The 25891-nt window shown below is 43.3% G+C and overlaps 1 protein-coding gene across 5 annotated transcripts in view; it reads left to right on the forward strand.

Moving 5' to 3' along the window:
• The window catches only part of SLC9A6 (solute carrier family 9 member A6), a 63473-nt gene extending 39073 nt beyond the window's left edge, over window positions 1-24400 (forward strand). For 4 of the 5 annotated variants that reach the window (XM_040468605.1, XM_040468604.1, XM_040468601.1 and 1 more), the window contains 7 exons: window positions 1551-1662; window positions 2812-2965; window positions 8099-8188; window positions 9313-9343; window positions 11805-11884; window positions 17583-17688; window positions 21644-24400. In XM_040468605.1, coding sequence (XP_040324539.1) covers window positions 1551-1662; window positions 2812-2965; window positions 8099-8188; window positions 9313-9343; window positions 11805-11884; window positions 17583-17688; window positions 21644-21916 — 846 coding nt within the window. In that variant the 3' untranslated portion in view covers window positions 21917-24400. The remainder of the gene's footprint in view (window positions 1-1550; window positions 1663-2811; window positions 2966-8098; window positions 8189-9312; window positions 9344-11804; window positions 11885-17582; window positions 17689-21643) is intronic. The other variant, XM_040468602.1, reaches the window with a different exon arrangement.
• Window positions 24401-25891: the final 1491 nt, after the last annotated feature.

The raw sequence follows: 25891 nt of genomic DNA on the forward strand, positions 1-25891 counted from the left end.
ATTATCATCACCTGAAGCTCATACTTTATTCAGGCTCTCAGAATTTTTCCCTCATGGCCTTTTCCTTGTCCAAAATCCCATCCACGATGCCGCATTTCATTTAGTTGTCATGCTTTGTTAAGTTCTGGTCGACCGTGACGGTTTTGCAAACTTGTTTTTGATGATCCTTGATAGTTTTGAGGGGCTACCAGTAAAATGTTTTGCAGGGCGTGTCCCAACCAGAATTTGTCTGACATCTTCCCCGTGATTAGCCTGGGGTTGTGCATTCTTTGGGAGGAAGTCACAGAGGTAAGGTGCCATTCTCCTCGCATTGTATCAAAGGTACATACTTGCAGGCATGTTAATAATGTTGGCATCAGCCTTAATCACTTGATTGAGATAGTGTTGGTCAGGCCACTCCACTGTAAAGTTACTCATTTTCCCCCTTTCTATATCGTACCGCTTAGATGGAGTCCATCTCCTCAAGGAGTTCTTTCCATGGGGTATTTATCTGTCCCCCTCCATTTATTGTTTTCTTGTCATTTATATCAGGATGGACTCAATGATATTTATTTTATACTTTGGGTCATGATACATTACTACTTTCTAAAATTTTGTTGCCCAAACTGTTCCTGCTTTGGCCATTTGGAACTCTTTCAGTGGGTACTTTGTCCCTTTGTCCCCTTACCACCATCGTTATGTGCTTTGAATTTTTTTAAGTTTATTTATTTTGAGAGACAGCACATGAGCAGGAGAGGGGCAGAGAGAGAGGGAGAGAGAGAGAATCCCAAGCAAGCTCTGAACTGTCAGCATAGAGCACAGTGCAGGGCTCGAACCCACAAACTATGAGATCCTGACCTGAGCTGAAACCAAGAGTCGGATGCTTAACCGACTGAGCCACCCAGGGGCCCCGAAGTTTTGTGTGTTTTTTGTTTTTTATTTTTTAAGTAGGCCTCACACTCAGCGTGGAGCCCAACACAGGGCTTGAACTCACAACCCTGAGATCAAGCCCTGAGCTGAGATCAATAGTCGGATGCTTAACCGACTGAGCCACCCAGGCACCCCTTGAACACTTCCTTACTTCCTAGGGAAGATGCTTCAGACTCTTCCTGTATATTTTCTGCGCTAGCCTTGAATCAGCCATTTTTCGAAGGATCCCTGGCTCCTCTTATTGGGGAATGGTATTAGATATCAGGATCTGGGCTGTAGTGTATTCAGTGCCATTGAGGTATCCTGGCTTCTAGGCCCTCTCAGCTGACACAGGGAGGGAATATGTATGTATATGCTAGCTGCTATATGTGCGTATATCTATAAATACATATGTAACCATCCGTATGTCTGTTAAGCTAAACATAAGTTCATACTGAAGTCTCCAACTCTAATCCGTTATCACGTGCATCATCCTGGCCGCCTCCTCTTGACTGATCTGTGAACTCCGATTCCAATAGTGAGAAACCTGGCTCCCACCATTGGAGACCGAACTTCTGAAGATGGTCTTTCACCGTCTTGAATGTGTAGTCTAAATAGCATTAATGGTAAAAAAGAAATTTGCCTTAACCTATTAATTTTAGGTTGCTATTTTCTTGGGAAGAGCTGCTAATATTTACCCCTTGTCCCTCTTACTTAATTTGGGTAGAAGAAGTAAGATTGGATCAAATTTTCAGCACATGATGATGTTTGCTGGTAAGTTGTAACTTTCCCTCTCTTAGCCTACTCCAAGAAGCCACTCACCACGCATATGCCAACTTGATTTTAAATGGAAATGATGTGCTAGTAAGATGAGACTCCCTGAAATGTGGAAGTCGCAACCTCCAATAGAAAATTCTTTTTATAGTGTCCGATTCCCTTCTGTGAGAATGTTTTTCTGGTTTCAAATTCCTGGTTCAGAAATACAGCACATGTAGTGGAGAAGATAAAGATTAATGTATTTTCACACAAAAACCTGTTATGTATTTACGACAGCTGTATTCACAATTGCCAAAATCTGGAAATAGCCCAGTGGGTGAATGAATAGGCAAACTGTAGGATGTCCGTGAGGCCACGGAGTGCTCCTCAGCACTGAAACACCCAACTGTGGATAAGCACAACATGGACGAACCCTCAGGGCATCGTGCAGCGTGAAAAAAGCCAGTCTCAAAAGGTTACATTCTCAAAAAAGACAAAAGCGTAGTGATGGAGAAATAGCTCGCGGGTTGGCAGGGGTTTGGCAGGGTGACAGAGAGGTTGGGCTAAAACTGTGTGGCCCCAAGGAATTCGGGGAGGGGGGTGGTGAGGGCGACGACACTGTACTGTGTCTTAGTCGTGGTCGTGGCCACACACTTTGATGCCTCATCAAAGCGCAGGGGGCTGTACACCAGAAAAGAGTAGATTTTAGTATATGTGAACTTAAAAATAAAATGTTGGGGCGCCCGGGTGGCGCAGTCGGTTAAGCGTCCGACTTCAGCCAGGTCACGATCTCGCGGTCCCTGAGTTCGAGCCCCGCGTCGGGCTCTGGGCTGATGGCTCAGAGCCTGGAGCCTGCTTCCGATTCTGTGTCTCCCTCTCTCTCTGCCCCTCCCCCGTTCATGCTCTGTCTCTCTCTGTCCCAAAAATAAATAAACGTTGAAAAAAAAATTTAAAAAAAAAAAATAAAAATAAAATGTTAATTATTATTAAAAGGTCAGGGCATGTCAGTATCATCTACTAATTCTCTTTATCTGTGTATGCTTCGTATGTTCATGTAGTTGTTCATGTGCTTCTGAGTTCTCAGAATGTGCTTTATTTCTCTGAATTTATGAAGCTCGCGTTGGTAATGAGTTATCGAAGGAAAAGACCTCTTCCGTTCCCTTCTAGGCCTCCGTGGCGCAATGGCATTTGCTTTGGCCATTCGGGATACTGCAACTTACGCACGCCAGATGATGTTCAGCACCACGCTTCTGATTGTGTTTTTTACTGTATGGGTATTTGGCGGTGGCACAACTGCCATGCTGTCATGCTTGCATATAAGGTAGGTAGCGCCTGGGGACCTCATTTGCAGTTAAATGATCACTCGGGGGGTTTTTTCTTTTAATTAGGAGAAAATTCTAAGCTTTGACGAATGTATGAGGTTTTATTTCTTTCCTTTAAAAAAGTATACAACGTAGTACAGAGAAAATGGGAAATGGGCAAAAGAAAGTTGTTCACACTTCGAGGGATGTCCTTCCAAGATCTCTTGCTGGGCATTATGTATATATATTTTTTAACCAAAAAGGGGCAACGCTACAGGGATTCTTGTAAAGTGATTTTTAACTGTAATCTAGCATGGACATTTATGTCAGTAAATATATTTACATCATAATTTAATGGCTGCATACATCATAAGCTATTTAAACAAATCCCTGTCTTTGGACTTTTGCATTGTTTCTAAGATTTTTCTAGTAGCATTAACATTTGAGGATTTGCTATTAGTATTACCATTAACAGTGTGAACGTTCATAAACGCATACACCAATGTGCATTTGTTTGATCATTTCCTCAGGATCCATTCCTAGGAGTGGAGTTGCTTAATCAAAGGATATGCATATATTTAAGGCTTTTGACCCATATCACCCGATCAAATCAAAACTGTTTCTTCTTATCTGCAGCCTGTGAGACAATCCAGTTTGTCCCAACCCTAATCAGTCCTAGACATTATCTTTCTTTCTCAACTTTATGATCACCACTGTTGCTAACCTGACAATCCAAGGCCAAGATTGTGAAGTGTTAAATGCATACTCATTAATGTATTCAGTTGGAAAGCTCCCTGTATCTCAAGAGTTCTGCATTGTTTCCATGGATACAGCAGCCTGTGTTGCTAAAGCTTTTGTAGATTTTAGTTCTGTGTTTGGCTGAAACTTTATAGACCCTCTACTGAGCCTCTAGAACATGTAGGGTTCATTAGAGAAAACAGCACTTCACATTTTATAAAATCTCTTCTCCATGTTTTTCATTCTATTATGCCTTTCTCTTTTTTATTTTATTTTATGTTATTTTTTTAATATGAAATTTATTGTCAAATTGGTTTCCATACAACACCCAGTGCTCATCCCAACAGGTGCCCTCCTCAATGCCCATCACCCACTTTCCCCTCCCCCCCCCCCACCATCAACCCTGTTTATTCTCAGGCTTTTTAAAAAAATTTTTTTTATCATTTATTTATTTTTGAGACAGATACAGAGTATGAACGGGGGAAGGTCAGAGACAGAGGGAGACACAGAATCTGAAACAGGCTCCAGGCTCTGAGCTGTCAGCACAGAGCCTGACAGGGCTCGAACTCACAGACCGTGAGATCATGATGTGAGCCGAAGTCGGATGCTTAACTGACTGAGCCACCCAGGCGCCCCTATTCTCAGTTTTTAAGAGTCTCTTATGGTTTGGCTCCCTCCCTCTCTAACTTTTTTTTTTCCTTCCCCTCCCCCATGGTCTTCTGTTAAGTTTCTCAGGATCCACATAAGAGTGAAAACATATGGTATCTGTCTTTCTCTGACTGACTTATTTCACTCAGCATAACACTCTCCAGTTCCATCCATGTTGCTACAAAAGGCCAGATTTCATTCTTTCTCATTGCCATGTAGTATTCCATTGTGTATATAAACCACAGTTTCTTTATCCATTCGTCCGTTGATGGACATTTAGGCTCTTTCCATAATTTGGCTCTTGTTGAAAGTGCTGCTCTAAACATTGGGGTACAGGTGCCCCTATGCCTCAGCACTCCTGTATCCCTTGGGTAAATTCCTAGCAGTGCTATTGCTGGGTCATAGGGTAGGTCTATTTTTAATTTTTTGAGGAACCTCCACACTGTTTTCAGAGCGGCTGCACCAGTTTGCATTCCCACCAACAGGGCAAGAGGGTTCCCGTTTCTCCACATCCTCGCCAGCATCTATAGTCTCCTGATTTGTTCATTTTAGCCACTCTGACTGGTGTGAGGTGATATGTCAGTGTGGTTTTGATTTGTATTTCCCTGATGAGGAGTGATGTTGAGCATCTTTTCATGTTGTTATGCCTTTCTCTTAAACATTCTAAAGACCAGCCAGCCCTAAATCACACTTTGAATGTTGTTATTTTTGTCTTTATTTCTCTTTGCTATTCAAACTCCTTTCTTCCAATTTCTGTGCTATTATGGCATATAATCGAAAATAATGTTCTTATAATTCTGATCATGACTTCAGGGAAGCCCTGGCATTTGTTGAGCACCTGCTATGTGCTGGGCATTGTGCTAAGTGCATTTCACCTATTTATCTTATCACAATACCTCCATTTTGCAAGTGAGGAAATAGCGGCTTTAGAAGTTTCTAAGCTGTTCAAGGTCATACAGAGAATGAAGTAGCAGACAAAGAAGCCTCCAGTCTCACCTTTCTCGTGGACTGTGCTGCATTGAGAAATGAGGGTGTTAAATTTCAGAAGGATTAAACTCCTTTCTTAAGAGCTTGTAGGTGAAGATTTTTCCTTATTCTACTGAGAAGAACAAAATTAAATATAAGATAATTTATGAAAAATAATGCTGTCCAGTAGAGTCTCAGTTCTCTTTCCTGACTGACATCCACACAAAATTACCCATGCTTACCCCCCCCCTCCAAGAAAAACACCCTTCTCATAGAGTTGAATCAGTCTCACCAGCTCTGCAAGTGCCTTGGCCCATCTTGCCTGTCCCGTAGCATAGTTTGGCACTTAATTATATACATTGCCTTACAGTCTTAGATTAGTTCTTTTTATTGTTGTTTTGGGGTTTTATGACCTCTTTGTGAGCAGAGGCTGGATTTTACGTTTCTTTTCCCTCCCCTGAAATGTTTCTAGTGCAATTTTGAGGATGCTGATAAGTCTTTAAAGTTTAAGATTCATGCAGGCTTAGATCTGACTCTGGGTTCTTGCTCCTTCATTCACCAATTCTATGATCTTGGGCAAGTTCTTTAACCTTTGTGAGCCTCTGTTTCCTCATTTGTAACGTGTGTGTGATGGTACCTGCCTCCTCCAGGGTTGTTGTAAGGATTCAGTGAGCTAATGTCTGTAAAGTTCCTAGCACAACATTTCAAATGTACCTTTTATTCATTCATGTGATTAATACCAATGGATACCAACCATGTGCCAGGCACTGTTTTAGACTCTTAGTGGTTCTCAGGTGGGGGGAGGGCAGGCATTTGGCAATGTCTAGAGACATTTTCGATTGTCACAATCCCAAGAGAGGAGGCTGCTCCTGGCATCTCGTCGGCATAGGCTAAGGATACCCCTTAATGTCTGGTAGTGCACAGAGCAGCACCCCACAACAAACAGTCATCTGGGCTGAAATATCAGTAATGCAAAGGTTAAAAGACCCTGCTCTGGAAGGAGGGATATAGTGGTAGCAATAAGATAGAAAAAGTCCCTGGTCTCATGGAATCTATACTTCAGCGGGAAAAGACAGACAATAAGCTAGTAAATGAATAAATGAAGAAAACAATTTAGATGGTATTAAATACTGTGACGACAAACACAGTACTGTGATAGTGACTGGGGATAGAGTGAACTTTATACACAGAGATAAGCTAAGGTCTCTCAGGTTCCATTTGAGCTCAGTCTACCTGAATGACAGGACATTGAGAGTTAAACAGTGAGCGGGAAGAAGAGTGGTCCAGGCAGTGGGGAAAGCAAGTGCAAAGGCCCTGAGGCAGGACAAACTTTGCCTGTATAATGAACAGAAAAAAAGCCCACATAGCTGGAAATAGTGATTGATGGGTAGGTAGGAAATGAGGTGGGCAAGACCCTACAGGGGCAGGAGTTGGCAAACATGTCCTGTAAAGGGCCAGATAGTAAATATTCTAGGCTTTACAGCCCATATGGTCTCTGTCTCCACTACTCAGCCCTAGTGTGAAAGCAGCCATAGATAATATGTAAATCAGTTGTGATGGCTGCGTTCCCAGCAAACAGGAGGCATACCAGATGTGGCCTCTGGGCCGTAGTTTGGGAAACCCTGCTATTTGGTCTTGTAGGACATGGTGAGGAGTTTGGATTTTTAAATCCGGTTGGAAATCGTGTAGGATTTTAAAGCAAGGGAGTGACATGATCTGTTTTACGGTGTGAAAGGATCACTCCAGCTGTTGTGCGGACAAAGGGTCCTCAGTGAGCTGAAGCCAGCCAGCCAGCTTATCCCTGTGTCCTTTCAGGTAGTTTGTGACAGTCACACTTGGCTCCTTGTCATTTCCCGCACACACTTGGCAGTCCTCTGTCTCCGAGCCTTTGCTCCTACTGTTTCCTCTGCCTGGAATTCTCCTTCACCCCCAGGAAATAGCACAGCTCAGAGGCCTCCTCCCTTTGCCCTCTTCCAACGGAGCCACTCTTCCTTCCGTGTGCTTCCCGCGGGTATCTCTATGACAACGCTTATTTGGGTCGGCCTCGTGATGACAGAAGTGCTGTACGAGCTGCTGTTTAGTGAGGATGAAGTGATGCATCAGATACCTTTAAAACCTTTAGATACATTTTCTCATTTAATCCTTGCATCAACTCTAAGTGGTGGATATTATCCCCATTTTCCAGGTGATAAACTTGGAGTTCATTGGACTGCATAACCCCAAGTTCACACAGCTAGAAAGGGGCCGAGGCCAAACTGGAGCCCAGCTCTCCTTGATTGCAGAGCCCCTGGGGGATTGCGCTCTAGTTGTTTCTGTAGCCCCCACTAGTCTGTGAGCTCCTTGAGGGAAGGGGCTGTGTCTCATTCGTGTCTATGCCCTGTGCCTAGCACAGTGCCTGGCAGATAATAAATGCTCCGTAAATGTTTATTACACTGACCTGGCTTCTAGTAACATTCTGAGTGTTACAAATGTGCTATCTCCAAGACCACTAGATGTCACTTTATGTACACAAATGGGTCCAGAGTTTAATATGGCTGAGAAGGTATTAAACAGCTTCTGGCCATTTAACACAGAAGAACTGAGCCTTTCTTTGAATTATGAATCTGGTCATGGCTGTCCGTTTTCAAGTACTTGACCGTGATTCGCTTGCCTTCCAGATGAGGTCTTGCATCATTTTCCTCCCTTCGGTGTGTTTGTATTCTGAGATGCTCCTGCTACAGCTTCTCACACTGCTGTTTTTTCTGTGTTGTCTATAGTAGTGACCTTAATCGATAAACATTTGAGCACCTATTGTGTATCAGGTACTGTGCTAGACTCTGGGGATACAGAGATGAATTGAGACATGGCCTTTACCCTCAAGGAGCTCACAGTCTATTTGGGGAGACTGACAGGTAAATAATTATACTCTGCTGTGCTAAGTGTTCTAATAGAGGAATCTAGAAAGTGCTGTAGAAGCATGGAGGAAAGAATGATTCCCCCTGCAGGGGTTATAGAACGATTCGTTCGGAATTAGAAAAAGTTGTCGGGAACACATGAAGGGCCACGTGTTTCAGTTAGAGGGGATGGCCTGAGCAAAGGCATGGAGGCTTGGGAGAGGACAGGGGCCAGGGAGAGAAGGGGGTGGGAATGGCTGATAGAGGATATGTAGAGGAGAATGAGGAGAAAGGAGAGTGGAGAGCTAGGTCGGAGTGGCAGGGGTCGCTAGTTTGTAGCATCTTCAAAGCCGCCCAAGGGGCTTTAGACTTGGCCCTGTCGCTTGTAAGCCACTCTCAGAGTCTTTTGCCAAGGGAAGGACCCAGTGAGTTCCATGCTTTAGACACCTGACTCTAGGGGACAGCCTGGAAGCTGGACAGCCTTTCGGCCAACTGCCTCCGACCCCATGAGTCAGAATGAGGCCTGAGCCCGAGCAGTTGGGATAGAAAGGGGAGAGAGGGGAATCAAAGAGAGCTTCATAATGAAGCTGTTCCCTGGGTTACGGAAAGCAGGAATTTTAAGCACATAAAAGATAATTATGAAGAACCGAGGCTAATGTCTGTCCATTAGCCTATGAAAAAAAAACTGTAACCGGGCCCTCTCTTCAGTCATCATAACAGAATGTTGCCATGAGAGCTGAGAGGTCCGACAACACGCAGCTCCCTCCTGGAACTGCATTGTGCCTGCCTTATGTTTGGAACTAGCCAGCGGTTCCCATTCGGCAGTCAGGGCGGCGCTGCTTTCCCCGACTCTGCTTCTAGTGCACTTCCATTCGGGGCCGAGAATGTTATTTTTCGGAAACTGGTCAGTGGGACTGCAGGAAGGGAATCATTAGTAGACCCTGCCTGCCTCAGGATCCAAGCTGTTGCTAAGGAAAGTGGCAGGGGCCAAAAATCGACATCAACAACCAGAGAGAAGCAAGAAAATGTTAACCATTCCGCAGCTCGCGTGTTAGGAAAAGTAGCTGCCTGACACTGTTCGTATGTGAATAGACCTTGACTTGGCCTCAAGATCTCATTTGCCTTTTGTGTTTCTCCTTTAGGGTTGGTGTCGATTCCGACCAAGAACATTTGGTAAATATGCTTTTGTGTTGTCTCTAGCATTTTTGTCGAACGTGCAGCCGTTTGGAAAGACAATGGTCTACTCTAGACTTCACGCCACTATTATTTAGATCCTGTCCTGTTTGTACCAGCTTTTAACTGACATCATTCCTGGCTTTTCTCACTGCTTGATAGAGACAAAACCAAATTTTAGACAACATGTGGTTATCAAGGGTGACAGCTCTCATATCTGTGGGCCAGCCTGGGCTTTGGCCACGAAGGGGAACAGTCCCTTAAGCACTCCTGGGTTTTCAAGTGACTGCTCTGGCACAGGGAGCCTTTTTCCACTCTGGTTTGAGCATGAAGGCTTGTCTCTGATGTCAGCCTCACTCCAGCTGCTCTTCCTGTGTAACTTTCCAATTGGATGACCAGCAGCTGCCCTTGAGAACTGCCTGGAAGCTTTGCAGTCTTCAACCAGTCTTCCCTGACTGTTCAGGAGAATGCACTTCCTTGCCCTGGGCCTCAACCTTGCTTAATCCTACGTGTCCATTTCTCATTTGTTCCTCTGAACCTGAGCCTGAGACTGACCATCCTTTTCTGGTCTTTTCTATCTGCTTTTTAAAAAATAACTTTTTTAAGTTTATTTATTTTGAGAGAGAGCATGAGCAGGGGAGGGGTGGAGAGAGAGAGAGAGAGAGAGAGAGAGAGAGAGAGAGAGAGAGAGAGAATATCCCAAGCAGGCTCTGCAGGGTTAGTGCAGAGCCCAACTCGGGGCTTGACCTCATGAAACTGTGAGATCATGACCTAAACCAAAATCAAGAGTCGGACACTCAACTGACTGAGCCACCCAGGCGTCCCCCCCATCTACTTTATAAGGGTCTCTGAGCACCACTGAATACATGACTCTGTCCTAAGACATTAGATGGGAAATCACAGAAATTAAATTTTTAAAGGTAGAAAGCATCTCTTTTAAAATACATTCTTTTTCTGGTCTGAAACGAGCCGTGGTCTATTTGTCTTCAGGGTGCAGTTCCCCCAAAAAATACATTTCTCAGATTCATTTCCTTGATGCTAATTTTGTCAGCTGTTGAATGATGAGTATGTATGTAACACAGTAAGTACTCGCCTCTTTTGTGGTCAGAACCATACAAGTGTAGTTTCGTGGGCTTGAAATACTTGCACAAACAAGGCTGGATAAATCCCCATGATGCTGCGCTGATTGGAGTGGTGTCTAAGAGGTAGTAGCTCCCCAGTGCCTCCACCCCTGTGTCCAAACAAGAATAAAATATCACACGGCTCACCAGACAAATGCTTTGTCATGATCCACATAAGTCTTCACCCGCTGTGTCACCTCAGTCACCACAGAGGACAAATAGAAATGGACAGAGAATGCCAGGTAGGTGAGTCCCAGCTGGGACATACAGAAAAAATACCATTTTTCCCTCGCCCTCAAAACCTTGTGGATGTCTTGGTTGGTTATATGGTTTAGTCAGTGTTTCGAGTGTCCACTGGGAAGCAGAGAGGAACATGATAGTAAGTATGGAGTGTGTGGGGGTCGGTGTCCAGGTGTTTCTGTACTGAAGGGGTCATGAGATTTGTAGATTAACTGCCCTTGGAAACGCAGAGGCACGCAAACCTCTGTGTACTGGTGTGAAAGGAAGTACACCTGTACTCCAAGATTCTTGCATTGTGTATGTTTTGGTACATGCTGAGAGGAAGATTTATTTAGTTTGAAGACCAGGAAGGACAGGAAAGGACCAAAACCCAGAATCTAAACTGTGTTCTTCACATATCATGGAACCATGGAACATCCATGCTGCAGAGGGCTTTTGAGATTCTCTAAGCCTCACGCCGTGTACGTGAAGAAATCCAGGCCCTCAGAGGGGAAGGGACTTGTCCAGCTTAGTCCATGTCAGAGCTGAGATGAACCAGATCACCTAACTGCCCCGCTGCTGACTGTACCACATTACGAATAAGGATCCAGTTTGTTTTTGGAAGCTATTTTAGAAGAGGCCCGCTTGCTGTGTTAGTTTTCTCTTCTAGCCAGTCAGGCCTACCATGGGTTTTTTTCTACTTTATTTTGCTAGTGTTCTCAGAACATAGTAGCACCTTTGAAAATGCCAGTTACTTTTGGGACCCATAACAACTCCCAAAGATAGGGATGTCGATGTGATGTTTTCTACTTAAGATGCAATTCACATTGTGGGTGTAAGTCTTTCAGATTTAGGGATGAATTATTCCACATTGATTTTTTTAAATGACAGTAGACTCCTAAATCAGCAGGCAGCCTTGAGTAATAGAGGTGTTGAGAAAAACATTTCCATTTCATATTCCAAAGCTGCAATATGCAAGCTAGTAAATTTCTGATGTTACCCATGATAGAGAGTATCTTCTATGAAGTAGGCTATATTTCCAAGTCTACAAAGAAATGACTCTAAATAAATGTGTCTTTTATCTTGGTGTATGGATTGATTTCTTTATTATCTGTTTGCAGGGCATTCCGGAAAATGAAAGAAGAACCACCAAAGCAGAGAGCGCCTGGCTTTTCCGGATATGGTACAACTTTGATCATAAGTATCCTTAACTGAGGAGGAAAAATGGTAATGTGAACGTGGCCAGCTACAATTTAATGGAACAACTGTTGTGACTCTTCCCTTCCAGAAGTGGAATACAAAACCCACGTTTGGGCTTCCCTTTCCCCTTCAGTGGAGCAGATGGAGAAAGCTATTAAAGGAAACCCACACAAATGCATTGCCCTGAAAACCCACGAAACCAGTAGGGACTGGTTAGTGCAGAGGCTGGCTGTGAGAGGGGGGACTCAGGAGCCCTTACGATAGACTCTGTCCCATATATTGGTTTACTTATTGAGCAGTCATGGTCTTTTACCTAATTTAGTGAATCTTGCAAAAGGTGTTTGTTGGTCCTTGTCAGTGCACTTGCTCTAGGGTCAAAGAGGAAAGGCTGCCTTAGGGAAAAGCATGCGGATGAGATGGAAAACACAGAAATACTAGATACCTCAGTAGTCAGGGACAGGCCTGTTTTCTCTGACCTTTCAGAAGACTGGAAGATTCTCCTCTCCACTAAGGGTGCCAGTGTTTCCCTGTTTGCCAAATGTCTTTCTTCTCCTATCATAGTCGTCTTCTTCATACCTCTGCTTTGGGTTGTGTTACGTCCTATGACCTGTTTAAATCATGCCTTTCAAAAAATATTTTATCTCTTACTATTTATTAAAATTAATTTCTTACTTGAAAATTGAACTAGAAAAAGAAAAAAACCACGGAGTTCTTTCAAGCTGAAGCTTATTAGTAAATGAATCAAAACCTGGCTCATGTTCTACTGAAGGCAATTTGGGACAACCATGTAAAAACTTTTCCCTTGCTTTTGACTTTGTGATGAAAGCCTTGAATATTTGGGAAAACTGCAGTTGGGGGGTCCTGGATGGCTCAGTTGGTTAAGTGTCTGGCTCAGTTTCGGATCAGGTCATGATCTTACAGTTCGTGAATTTGAGTCCCGTGTCAGACTCCGTGCTGACAGTGTGGAGCCTGCTTGGGATTCTCCCTCCCCGCCCCCTCTCTGCCCCCCATCTTATAAATAAATAAACTTAAAGAAAAATGCACTTGGCACTTTTCGTTAGAAGCTACTACTTACTATATTCTGTTGGCTGGATTTTTATAATCACTTTTTGCAAGTACTCAAAATTAAATTAGTATATGGAAACAAGAATGCAATCCTATCTGTTGTATTAAGACTCCCAGTAGGAGATCCTGGCTCTTTAAAATTGTTTAATGATTATGTCATTACTTTTGGCTCCATTTTCAGCATTTTGGGTATAAGCCACTCCCATATCTCTTGGGGCTCTTTCATCCCTCTAATTTAACAAAAATTGTTTAATATTTCCTGAATAAAATGTTTTATACATTTTCTGCATAATATATGTATAAAACAATCCTAATGTAGAGAAAGTGTAGAATGATAGTTTATTTTTCTGTGTATTCTTACAGAAGTAAACACCAAGATTTGACTCAGTACTACCCTTTTAAGCACTACTGGACTAAGACCCAGTAATTTTCATACCTAGTGCCCTAGTAAAATTAATCATTCACACTCTAGATCTCAGTTCCATTGTATAGCCAGATTATTTGTTGTAATGGAGATATATATACCTTAAATAATATATCCAAATCTTAAGCTTGTGACCTATGTATATGCCTGTGTGCTTGCTACCCATCTGAAGATATAGGGGCACCTGGGTGGCCCTCAGTTGGTTAAATGCCCAACTCTTAGTTTTGGCTCAGGTCATGATCTCACAGCTCATGGGTTTGAGCATTGCATTGGGCTTCCGTGCTGACAGCATAGAGCCTGCTTGAGATTCTCTCTATCCCTCTCTCTCTACCCCTTTCCTGCTTGTGATCACGTGCTGTCTCTCTCTCTCACATAAATAAACTTAAAAAAAAATTAAAGATATATAGAAGATCTCCAGCATCCCAGAAGCTGGCCTGTGTTCCCTTAGTGTCAATATTGCCTTCCCTGCCCCCCTCAAAGGGCAGCCACTCTTCTGATTTCTAGCAACATGGGTTTTCATCTTCAATTAAATGAAATCCTATATTACATATTATTTTATGTCTTGCTTCTTTTCACTTAACAACGTGTAATTTATCAATATTGTTGCCTGTGCCAGTAATTCGTTCTTGTTCATTGCTATGTGGTGTTCCACAGTGTGAATATACTACAGGGTTGTTTTTTGTTTTGTTTTGTTTTGTTTTGTTTTGTTTTGTTTTGTTTTGTTTTGTTCTTCCTCCAGCCATTCCACTGTTGATAAACATCTGAGTCATTTCCCAGTTTGGGCTATTACAAACAAAGGTAAACATCTATGTATGCATCCTTTGGTGAACACCAGCACTCATTTCTGTTGAGTGTATACCCAGGAGAAAAATTTAGGGCAAGTGTATTGTTGAGCCGGACTCGATCCTGGCAGCCAGTTTTCCAGAGTGGCTGTAAACTGATTGACACTCCCACCAGTGACTTAAGGGAGTGCCAGTTGTCCCACACCTCCACCAAAACTCAATCTTTAATCCACCTTTTAAATGTTAGCCATTTCAGTGGGTGTGTAGTGCTACCATATGTGGTTTAATTTGCAGTTCTCTGACGGCCAGTGAGGCCAGGCATCCCTTCATATATTTGTTGGCTACTTGGATGTCATTTTTTTTTTTTATGAAGCAGGGTGTGTTTAGTTCTTTTGCCCATTATTTGAGGCATCTTATCTTTTCCTTATTAGCTTGTAGTTCTTTCTGCGTTACTGAATTGGGTTCTGTGTTGATTATACACACGATGAGTATCTTCTCCCAGTCTGTAGCTCACCTTTTCATTTTCTTCATCCTATGTTGTGAGGGACAGAAATTCTTCATTTTAATGAGGTTTACTTTATTACTCTTTTCTTTTGGTTAGTGCTTTCATGTCTTGATAAATCTTTTATATCCCAAGGTCCTATGTTTTCTTCTAAAAGTGTGATTATCTTAGCTGTCACATTTAAGTCTTCGATCCGCCACAAGTCAATTTTTGTGTATGGTGTGAGGTATGGGTCAAGACCTACTTTTCTCCCATATAAGAATTCAGTTGACCCAGCACCATTTATTGAAAATGCTGTCCTTAACCTTCTTAGTTGCACTGGAGCCTTTGTTGTAAACCACTTGGCCATATAAGTGGAGGTCTGCCTCTGGACTTTCTTTTCTATTTGTCGTTTTTTCACATTAATACCACACTCTATTAGTTATTACACTTTGTAATAAATCTTGCTGTCCAATAAGGGAAAGCCTACAGGTTTGTTATTCCTTAGTATTGCCTTGGCTATTTTAGGCTCACTGCAGTTTCATCTAAATTTTAGAAACAGCTTGCCACTTTCCATACACACACACACACACACACACACACACACACACAGACACACACACACTTACCAAGAAAACCTGCTGGCAATTCTTTGGCGTTTGTATTAAATCAGTAGATGAATTTGGAGAGAACTGACATCTTAACAGTATTGAGTTTCGAATCCATGAACACAGTATATCCCTCCATTTCTTTAGATCTTTAATTTCTCTCATTAATGTTTTATAGTTTTAAGTGCCAAGTCTTGCACATCTTTCATTATATTTGTTACCCCTAAGTATTTGATGCTATTGCAAATGGTACTTTATTTTCTACTCATTTACTCTTAATATGTAGATATGTAATTGGGATTTTTATATGTTGACTTTGTATCCAGCAATCTTGTTAAGTTCACTTATTATTGAAGAGTTTATAGATTCTTTTTGATTTACTGTTCATAAAATCAAGTGAATAATAGTGTCTTATCTATTTTTTTTTTCTTTTCTAATTCCTTATATTTTCTTTTTTTACATCTTACTACACTGGCTGGACCTTTCCAGTACAAGGTTGAATATAAGTGGACATTTTGTCTTATTCCTGACCTCAGGAAGAAAATTTTCAATATTTCACCATTAAGTATGATATTAGCTGTAGGTTTTTGAGATAGCCTTTGTCAAGTTAAGAATATCCCCTTCTATTTCTAGTTTGCCAAGAGTTTTTATCATGAACAGGTATTGAATATTATCAGATGAGTTTTCTGCATCAAATGAGATGATCATGTATTTGTTTTTTCTTCTTTAATCTGCCTTTGTGCTGATTTTCACTGATTGTGGTTTTTTTTTTAATGTTTATTCATTTTTGAGAGAGACAGGCAGACAGATAGAGCATTAGTAGGGAGGGGCAGAGAGAGAGGGAGACACAGAATAAGAAGCAGGCTCCAGGCTCTGAGGTGTCAGCACAGATTCTGATGTGGGGCTCGAACCCACAAACTGTGAGATCCTGACCTGAGCCAAAGTCGATGCCCAACTGACTGAGCCACTCAGGCGCCCCACTGATTGTTTGAATATTAAACCAGTCTTGCATTGCTGGAACAAATCTCACTTGGTCATGATATGTTATCCTATGTATGTACCATTGGATTTAGTTTACTAATATTTTGTGTCTGATTTTTGTGTCTGTTTTCATGAGTGATACTGACTGGCTTGTGGGGTTTTTTTGTTTTGTTGTTGTTGTTGTTGTTGTTGTTGTTGTTTTGTCATAATGCCCCTGTCAGGTATCGTTAACAAGATAACATGTTGGTTTAACAAAATGAAGGGGGTAGAATTTTTCTCTTTTTCTATTTTCTGGAGGATTGGTGGGGTTTTTTTCCTTTCAATGCTGGGAAGATTTTACCGGTGAGGTCACCTGGGCCTGGAGTGTTTTGTCTGAGAAGGTTGTTAATTTCTTTAATAGATACAGGACTATTCCTCATGTTTAAAATTTTTATTTCTTTATTTTGAGAGAGAGGATGATCAAGGGAGGGGCAGAGAGAGAGAGGGAGAGAAAGAATCCCAGGCAGGCTCTATGCTGTCAGTGCAGAGCCCCATGTGGGGCTTGATCTCACAAACTCTGAGATCATGACCTGAGCCGAAGTCAAGAGTCAGATGGCCTAACTGACTGAGCTGCCCAGGTGCCCAGACTATTCCTCATTTTTAATGTATATGTGTATGTGTCTTTCTCCCATTCTCTCTACTTTTTCTTATGATTCCCTCTTGTTTTCTTCTGAGTATCACATACGTTACCATGTCTGTTTTTAGTTTTTGAAGATGAATGAATACTGAAATGAGGGTCTATGATAGAGGAACTCAACGATACATCATTTTTTAAACGTTTTTAGAATTGAATTTCCTTTGATACTAAGTTTCAACTCATTCGAGAGGCCAGCTGAACTCACAGTAAATGATTAAAACCATTTTTGTCACTATATTCTGCAACCGAATATTTCATCTTTTTTCTCCTCTTACCACTCTACTTTCTTCCATATCTCCTTTGGTGCTAAATCGAGAGTGATTTTGTCTTCCGTTTGGCTTTAGTAAAATCAGAAAGGCACTAGGACGCCGTGGAAATGGCACTTGGAATCAAGCCCGTCTGGGTTTGTGTATTGGTCCTTCCCTTTGCTTCATTGTGTGACTTCAGGCAGATCACTGATTTCTCTGAGCCTCGCTTTCCATTTCTGTGAAACAGAGGTCATCACAAACTCTCCCTTGGCTATCTCACGGGCGTATAACACGGTGACAAAATGAGCGACATAAGTGAAAGCCCTTTGCTCTCCTCCGAAGTGGCAGGTACGCAGCGAGGGCGGTAGTGATCAAAGGGGTGGCTCTTTTGAATTTGTGAAGAACGGAACCCGGCTCTTCCTTAACCAGCACAGCTACCTGAAGCCTCTGCTGACGCACAGCGGGCCTCCCCTCACCACCACGCTCCCCGCCTGCTGCGGGCCCATCGCGAGATGCCTGACCAGCCCCCAAGCTTATGAGGTAAGTTGGTTTTATCCACAAGCGAAGTTCTTCATGAAGTGAGATTCATCCGCTCTGTGGACGGGTCGCTGGTTTGATTTTGCTTTGCTTGCCTCTGACGTACAGAATCCACAAGAGGGACTAGAAGTATAGTTTGCTCAGCCAGAAGATACACTGAAATCCGCAGCTACCATTCAGAGTCTTTGAAACGTCATTTGAAAACAGATACGGCGCGTTCCCTCACCTTACTGTCCGTGATTTTAGTACGTGGTTCTGGTCCCGTGCCGGTTTTCATGTATTTGCATGGTATGTGGCCTGAGCTCGGTGTCACCTCTGAGCTAGAGGTGTCCTGTTTTCCCCTACGGACTAGAGCGGCCGCAGACGTGTTGAGAGGACTGACGCGGCAAACTTTGATATCCCTGCAGCGCGCCAGATGGTCTCGTACTTGAAACCCGCCAGCGTTTGAGGATCAGCGGGCATTTATCTACCCGTGTTCCACATTGCTAGGATATGCTAGCATATCTACATATAATCGAGATTCCAGATTTTTTTCCTTAGCTACCGGCACATGATTGGTGGTGCGGCAAGTGCTGCAACACGGAAAGAAATGGCCAGTGCTAACCAGCCTTTATTTGAAAATACGAACCTCTTATTTTCCAAGTTCTTTTTTTTTTTTTTTAATTTGCTTCTAACCCAACCCTTCAAAAATAACCTGTGGCATCGCATAAAGTGCCCACGTTAACAAAACCCACCAACTTGACCACTGTGATGCAACACCATGAGTAGAGAGGCCAGGCAGCGGTGAAGCAGTGTAGACCCGCAGCCTTCCGTTCCCTACGGCCTCCTCTGTGGCACGTGAGAGCAGACCCCCCCAGGGAATGGACCGGAAGAGGAGTCTTGAGGGGGGTGGCACCAGCAGGGAGGGCCGCCCCACAGCTTTGTGCTCCGCTGAGTCCGTGCACATTTCTGACAGACTGTGCCTCGTGCGGCGGGGACACGCGTGTTGTCTTGCCTCTCTCTCCCGCATCTCCCGGGCTCCCTTTCAAGCGGCCTCCTTCCCCTCTGTGCCCTGTCAGTCCACGAGGCCCTGTGCAGAGGGGACAGCCAGCTTCGTCAGTCCGGTCAGGGAGCGTCGGCTCGTGGATTCCAGAGACCTGCTCACCGTCACCAGAAGCCACGAGTTCCCCAACAACCGCGTGCCCTGTGGAATATAGCTAAACACGACATGATCGTGTTCGTTTCCCGGGGCTGCCATAACAAAGTACCGCAAACCGCATGGTTCACCAGAAATGTATTGGCTCATAGTTCCGGAGGCTTGATGTCTGAGGTCAGAGTGTGGGCAGTGTTGGCTTCTTCTGAGGGCTGGGAGGAAGAGCCTGCTCCAGGCCTCTCCCCAGCTTCTGCTGGTTTGCCGGCAGTCTTTGGTGTTCCTTACTTACAGATGCGCCGCATGGATCTCTGTCTTCATCTTTTTAAAAAATATTTTTTAAGTCGATTCATTTTTGAGAGAGACAGAGCGTGAGCAGGGGAGGGGCAGAGAGAGAGGGAGACTCAGAATCCAAAGCAGGCTCCAGGCTCTGAGCCGTCAGCACAGAGCCCGACGTGGGGCTCGAGCCCGACGTGGGGCTCGAACCCACGAACTGTGAGATCATGACCTGAGCTGAAGTCAGATGCTTAACTGACTGAGCTACCCAGGCGCCCCTCTGTCTTCATATTCACACGACGTTCTGTGTGTGTGTGTGTGTGTGTGTGGCCAAATTTCCCCATTTTTAAGGACACCCACCAGTCCTATGGGATCAGGGCCCACACTAATGACCTCATCTTAATTTGATTATCTGAAAAGACCCTATTTCCATATAATGTCACATTCACAGGGACTCGAGGTTAGGATTTCAACATCTTTTGCGGGGGAGATATAATGTAACCCATAACAACCATAAAACTTAACTTTTAATGTTATTTTTCATTGTTCTCAACTACTTTTCTAGTTATAAAAGTTAACATACTGTGGCCAAGGGGCGCCTGGGTGGCTCAGTCGGTTAAGCATTCGACTTCGGCTCAGGTCATGATCTCGTGGTTCATGGGTTCGAGCCCCACATTGGGCTCTGTGCTGCCGGCTCAGAGCCTGGAGCCTGCTTTGGGTTCTGTGCCTCCCTCTCTCTCTGCCCCTGCCCCACTCGTAATCTGTCTCTCTCAAAAATAAATAAACGTAAAAAAAAACATACTTGTGGCCAAATAGTATGGAATAGACAATACGAAATATCGAAGTCCCCTCCTCCCACATACGTCTCCCCCGCAGAGGCAGTCTTTACGAAGGATTTATTGTGTGTACTTCCTAATCTGTTTTATCCGCACAAACTTATACATGTGTGTATAGCTTTGTTACTGGCTTACACGAATGAGATCACAACTGCATCGTCCTGCTACTTGGGTTGTTCACTTACTGATACATTGTGGCCACCTTTTGAGGAGTCCATGAGAACCCATTGCCTTCTCTTTATTCATGGCTGCATAGTGCTTGCACCAACATTGACTTGATCATCCGCCTTTGGCTAGACCTTTAAGTTGTTTCCTTTTCTTTCTTTGTTATTACAAATAATGTTTATAGTAGAAGGCAGGGGCATTTATTGCTTCCTGCCTCTCCTGTTATGGTGAACGTTCTTGTTACATATGAATTTATCCAAGTACATATAAAGGTATATAAAATAGATCTTAAAGGTTAAATTGCTGGGGCAAAAAGCATATACATTTTAAAATTTGGTAGACATTGGCCCAAACCTCAACCTTAATGAAGACCTTAGAGGGTGCTCCAGAGCCCCACTGACGCGTGAAGGCGCCACAACTTGTTTGGAAGTATTGCTCAGTGAGGGGGTAGACGCTGCTCAGACTTAGCCTTCGAACTTGTATCGGGCAGAAGGGGATTATGGTTGGTTGGTGGAGCGGGCTTGTTTGGGTTTTGATTCACGTATCTTCGAGTGGGCAAATTTCCACTTGAAAATTAAAGTTTTAAATTTAAAAACAAGTTAAAATTTGTTTTAAAAAAATTAAAGATCTTTTAAATTTGCGTCTAACAGCCTCCTCAGTCTATGTTAGACAAATTCTAAGATTTTTAAACACACAGCTTAGAAGAGCTGGATGTAAGCCGTTTCTATCAGCCTATGCACACGTACATTTTTTTCATTGACCAAAATGGCATTATATGTATGCTTGATCTTTCCCCCTTTTGTAGAACGTTATTTAATTATACTTTTGTGGCCACAAAGTCTCCGTTACAACCGAGGCTTATTGAGCTGGTAGACAAATACGCAGTGAGGGTTCAACAAATTTGGGGGTATTCTTTTATTAGGCATTGTTAATACAGAAGTTAAAAGCTTCACTTATATAAACCCATTCAGTAATCCATTAAACTAACATTTGGAGAATACTTTCTGTGTGCCCTGAACCGTCAGGTGGCTGGATCAGGGCAGAGAAGGGGCTCAGAGGCTGGTGTGGGATATGCCGAGCAGACCAGTGCACACGCGGTTCTGGTACACGGGTAAAGGCCGCGGCAGAGAGAGGGCGAAGTACAGGATGCTAGGAGAGAACACAGGAGGCACACCTAAGCCCACTTTGCAAGGTCAAGGAAGACTCCTAGCAGAAAGGGACTTTATTTTAAGCTGAGACCTCAGTGATAGGCTCTAGTCACAGGAAGGAAGGCGGGGGAGACGGGAGATAAGGGAAAGCGTGAGCGATTGGGGCACCTGTCAGCGGTTCAGATGGCAGGCACACGGTGGGGTGGTTGGAGTGGGTGAAGCAGTTGCAGCAGAGGGTGAAGGGTCTGGGTCACGAGGCGTCTTTAAGGTAAGGACTGTAGGCCTTCTGAAGGCAGCAGGCTGGTGCTGGAGGGTTTTAAATAGGGAATCCTTGAAAATTCTTCCGTTGGAAATGTTTCTTGAGTCGCACAGCAATTCTTAAGACTTATTTTATTTGCATTTAGAACCAGGAGCAGTTGAAAGACGATGACTCCGATCTCATTCTCAATGATGGCGACATTAGTCTGACGTATGGGGATTCTACTGTGAACACCGAATCAGGAACATCCGGTGCCCCTAGGAGGTTTATGGGAAATAGTTCAGAAGATGCCTTGGATCGGGAGCTCTCATTTGGGGACCACGAACTGGTCATCCGGGGAACACGCTTGGTTCTTCCCATGGATGATTCTGAACCCCCATTAAATTTGTTAGATAATACGAGACACAGTCCGGCCTAAGCTTACTAATACTCACTTAGTGATTTGTAAAATTTGCACATGTGATTGTGAAGAAATTTGTACTACCTAAAAAGTCCCAGTGCATGTCTCTGAATGTTTAAGCTATATAAATGCTCTTTATATGGCATCGAGAGAATATAAATACCCTGTACAAGGCAGATTGTGAACAAACTATTCCTTTATGTTTCATTGGCTGCACTATGTAGATTGGATCTGTTTTAGAAAAAAGTTATTTTCACAGTGATGTTGTGTGTTCCGTTAGCTTTACGTCTCAGTTAAAGTATAAAAAGTGACACATGTACTCTTTCTTACACTTACCTGATACTTAACCAGAGTACCAAGTTCTTGTGCCGTGAATTCATTTTGTTTTGTGGGAGGGGAGGGAGAGGAAAGAGGGCGTGTTATTTCTGGGGAAGCCCAGGGAGGAGAGAAACAAGCACGTGTTCATTGCTCCTGCCTTGGATGTGACCTTTTTCTTTCTTTTTTTCTCCGGTGGCCTGTTGTGGCATTAGAGGCTGAGGGTGTTCAGATCTTGCCCCGCTGGGCTTGGGAGTGAAATGGGCGGGGTGGGGGGCGCTTTCCCCCCTCCCCGTGAGAGAACAGATTCATTGACACTGGTGTTCGGAAAAGACATCCAAGACTTCGTTACTTTTCTCCCAGACCAAGACCGTAGGAAGGCGTCGCGTTATCCGGCCAGCTTAGCCAAAAGTACGGGTGTTCATAGTTCAGGGCACGTGGTTTCCGTTGGCAGGGGCAGGGGCAGAGCACAGGAAGGGCATAAAGGGGTGGGGGGGTGGTCTTTCGGAGATCTCTCTTCCCAAATGTGTAAATATTCAATACCAGATAAGTTTAAATAAGAAACTCAGTTGCTGCTTACTTTTTGATTATAAACTTGATCTGTATAGCAAGCTTTGTGGTCAAATGTTTTTATATCAATTTAAATTGCTGCTCTTTAGCAGCCAAACAGGAGCAAAATGTAAAATTTTTGAACTTACTGTGTCTAATTGTCAGTCGTTAGTCTGCACTTGATGTTAAAAGTTAATTTATGACTCCATGATCGTTGCCACACTACATCAAAGTCCGTCGTAAAGAACCGCGCTGCCCTGGAGAGCTTATCATAAGGGCAGTGGCTCCTTTATGTGCACCGGCGGTAGTTGTCTTAGTTTTCATGTGACTTTTTAATATGAAATGCCCAAGCTGCCGTGTGTGGGTGTGTGGGTGTGTGGGCGTGTGTGTGGTGTGTGGCTGTGTGTGGGTGTGGTGGGTTTTGTTTTTGTTTTTGTTTTTTGTTTTTACAGTTTTCAAGGAAGAGTACATAGCAACTTCCCATTTCCTACTGAGACAATGAAAGATTCTACTTTGTAATGCTGAAAACACCTGCAGGTGCGTTGAACGCTTAGAAGGGGGTTAGTCTCTGATGTCGATCCTGACCTGTTAAGGTTTCAGAAGAAAAATACGAGCTCTTGTGGGTCTTTCCCCCCTCGGGTCTGAGTAGCATTGCCTTAAATCTTCCCCAATTCGCAAAATTGATTTGTTTACGTGATACTAAAATTTTCCAGCCAAAAATATCTTTTCCGAGCAAAATATTCTCCCCCAGGTAGCTGTACTGTTGCAAACACTCCTGGAGATTTTAAGGGAATTCTCCCGTTGTACCCTTGAGTGGCAGCTCTAACTGTTGGCATAGATAGCCATTTGTTATGTAGTGGTACCGACTTTCCTGCTATGCAGGAACCCCGCGAAGTGTGCATTTTATATAATGAATGTGTGCCTCTTCATGCAGTCTCTAATTCTTGCTAATGTGTGTTTGAGGGGCTTTGAACTTCAGCATCATTTACCCACGCAGTTATTCAAGTTGTAAAAGGTCATACAAAAAATGAACAACTACCTTTTATATTCTGTCAGGTTACTGAGCTCACTTCATGAAAATGGCTGTAAATACTTAGCATGACAAATTCAGTAACTCGTCTCTTTCAGCATGCATAAGACTTTTTCTTAGGGAAACCGATACAGCTTGAGTCAACTGAATCTGCCTTCGTGCTGTATCAGAGGGGAACCAAGCCTTCTGTGCTTACGTCAGCATCTGGAAGATTCTCCTCTCCTCTGATCTGTGTGTGCATCTCCAAGCAAAGAAGAAAACACAAACTGTGCTCTCATACCCATTGGTTTTAGACACCTGAGTGAACTTGAATGAAGGACAGTCTGAGTTACCATCACGCACAAGTAGAGCTGCTCTTGGACTTGCTGTTCTGTTCTTTGTGAACCCTACACGTTTGAATGACTCAAACATTGCATCTTTTAAAGTTATTTTGTAAGGTTCCTTGGCATCTATCCTCCTTGTCTGTGTTTGGCAATGTGCTGTTAAAGAAATAGACTTAATCTGTATGTATTTTTTGTTTTCCCTTGCAGTACTTGGACAGATGTTATAGTGGTTTCTTTTAGGAAAATCTGTCATTAAAAAAAATTATAGCCTTGCAAATAACCAGTCACCGTATTTGAGTCACAGTTTATTCTAGCGAGAAAAAAGTAAAGAGTACTGACTTCATTTATTTTTCTACCTATACACCTACTGGGAAAGCAGAAAAGACTGATGTTTAATAAAAGAACAAACAGAAACGTACCAGAACGTAACATGTGGGGTTGCCAATTTGGGGGAGGGGAGGGCTTATGGGTAAGGCTGGACATATTTGCTTATGGTCACGATTGAACCATTTAACAAATGGCAGTCGAATTAACAATTCGACTCAGGGCAGTCGAATTCTGTCACATTGGTTTGTAGCCTGTTAGCTTGGTAATGGATAATGTCACGAAAATGTTCATTGCATTATTTGGCAAGAGTAGATTCTGTATCTGCTTAGGGAGAAAGGCAGTTCCAAGTCTGGTGGAAAGCATGATCATGCAAATAATCCTTTTTGCAAGTTAAAGATAGGTCTTTCTTTTTGTACCTGAGCAGTTTTAGAGGTTAGATTGTTATTGACAGCAACTTTGTCTAGTAAAGGCACCAACCACACTGGTTCTGTGTTTTGCTGCCAGCTTTCTTGTTCGTGATCCAGTGAGAGACACAGGTGGCCTACACACCACACCTCTTCTGGAACAAACCCATGTTTTCTTTAAAAAAAATTTTTTTTTTAATGTCTTATTTATTTCTGAGAGAGCGAGCACAAGCTGGGGAGAGGCTGAGAGAGAGGGAGACACAGAATCCACAGCAGGCTCCAGGCTCTGAGCCATCAGCACAGAGCCCGACGCGAGGCTGGAACCCACGAGCCATGAGATCATGACCTGAGCCGAAGTCAAGACGCCCAACCGACTGAGCCCCCCAGGCGCCCCACAAACGTATGTTTTCTAATTCACAGGTGAAACCCAACTGATTTGAGCAGGGACATTTGTTAACCTGACCCAATGCAGCAGTGTAAAGAGATGAAAGTATAGATGTTTTGAACTTCATCGGGACATCCTTGATAGGAAGCCCCCCGTACGGATTATGCAGTATAAGGTATGAGGCTTGGAATAAATTGGAAATCATAATAATAGTAGGTCCCATTTTTTGTACCCCTCTCTGATACAGGCTGTGTGTATACACGGTCTTTTTTCAAATTTACATTTTAATTTAATCTTTTTTTTTTTTTTTTGAGAGAGAGAGAGAGAGAGAGAGCAAGCCTGAGAGGGGGAGGGACCGAGGGAGAAGGAGAGATTGAATCCCAAGCAGGCCCCACTCCCAGTGCGGACCCCAACACAGGGCTCTATCCCACGACTGTGAGATCATGACCTGAACCAAAATCAAAGGTCGGATGCCTAACTGAGCCGCCCAAGCGCCCCCTCATTTTAATTTAATCTTAATCATGCTGTGAGGGTACGTTTTATTATTCTCATTTCACAGATGTGAAAACTGAGGTGCAGGAAAGTTGTTGCACTGCTAGTAAGTGACAGACAGGCCTCAAATCCAGTCTGGATCCAAAGTCTAGATTGTTAACCGCTGCT

Source organism: Herpailurus yagouaroundi, unplaced genomic scaffold (assembly GCF_014898765.1).
Source record: "Herpailurus yagouaroundi ecotype Mexico unplaced genomic scaffold, PumYag 67702, whole genome shotgun sequence".
In the NCBI taxonomy this organism is placed as follows: domain Eukaryota; kingdom Metazoa; phylum Chordata; class Mammalia; order Carnivora; family Felidae; genus Herpailurus; species Herpailurus yagouaroundi.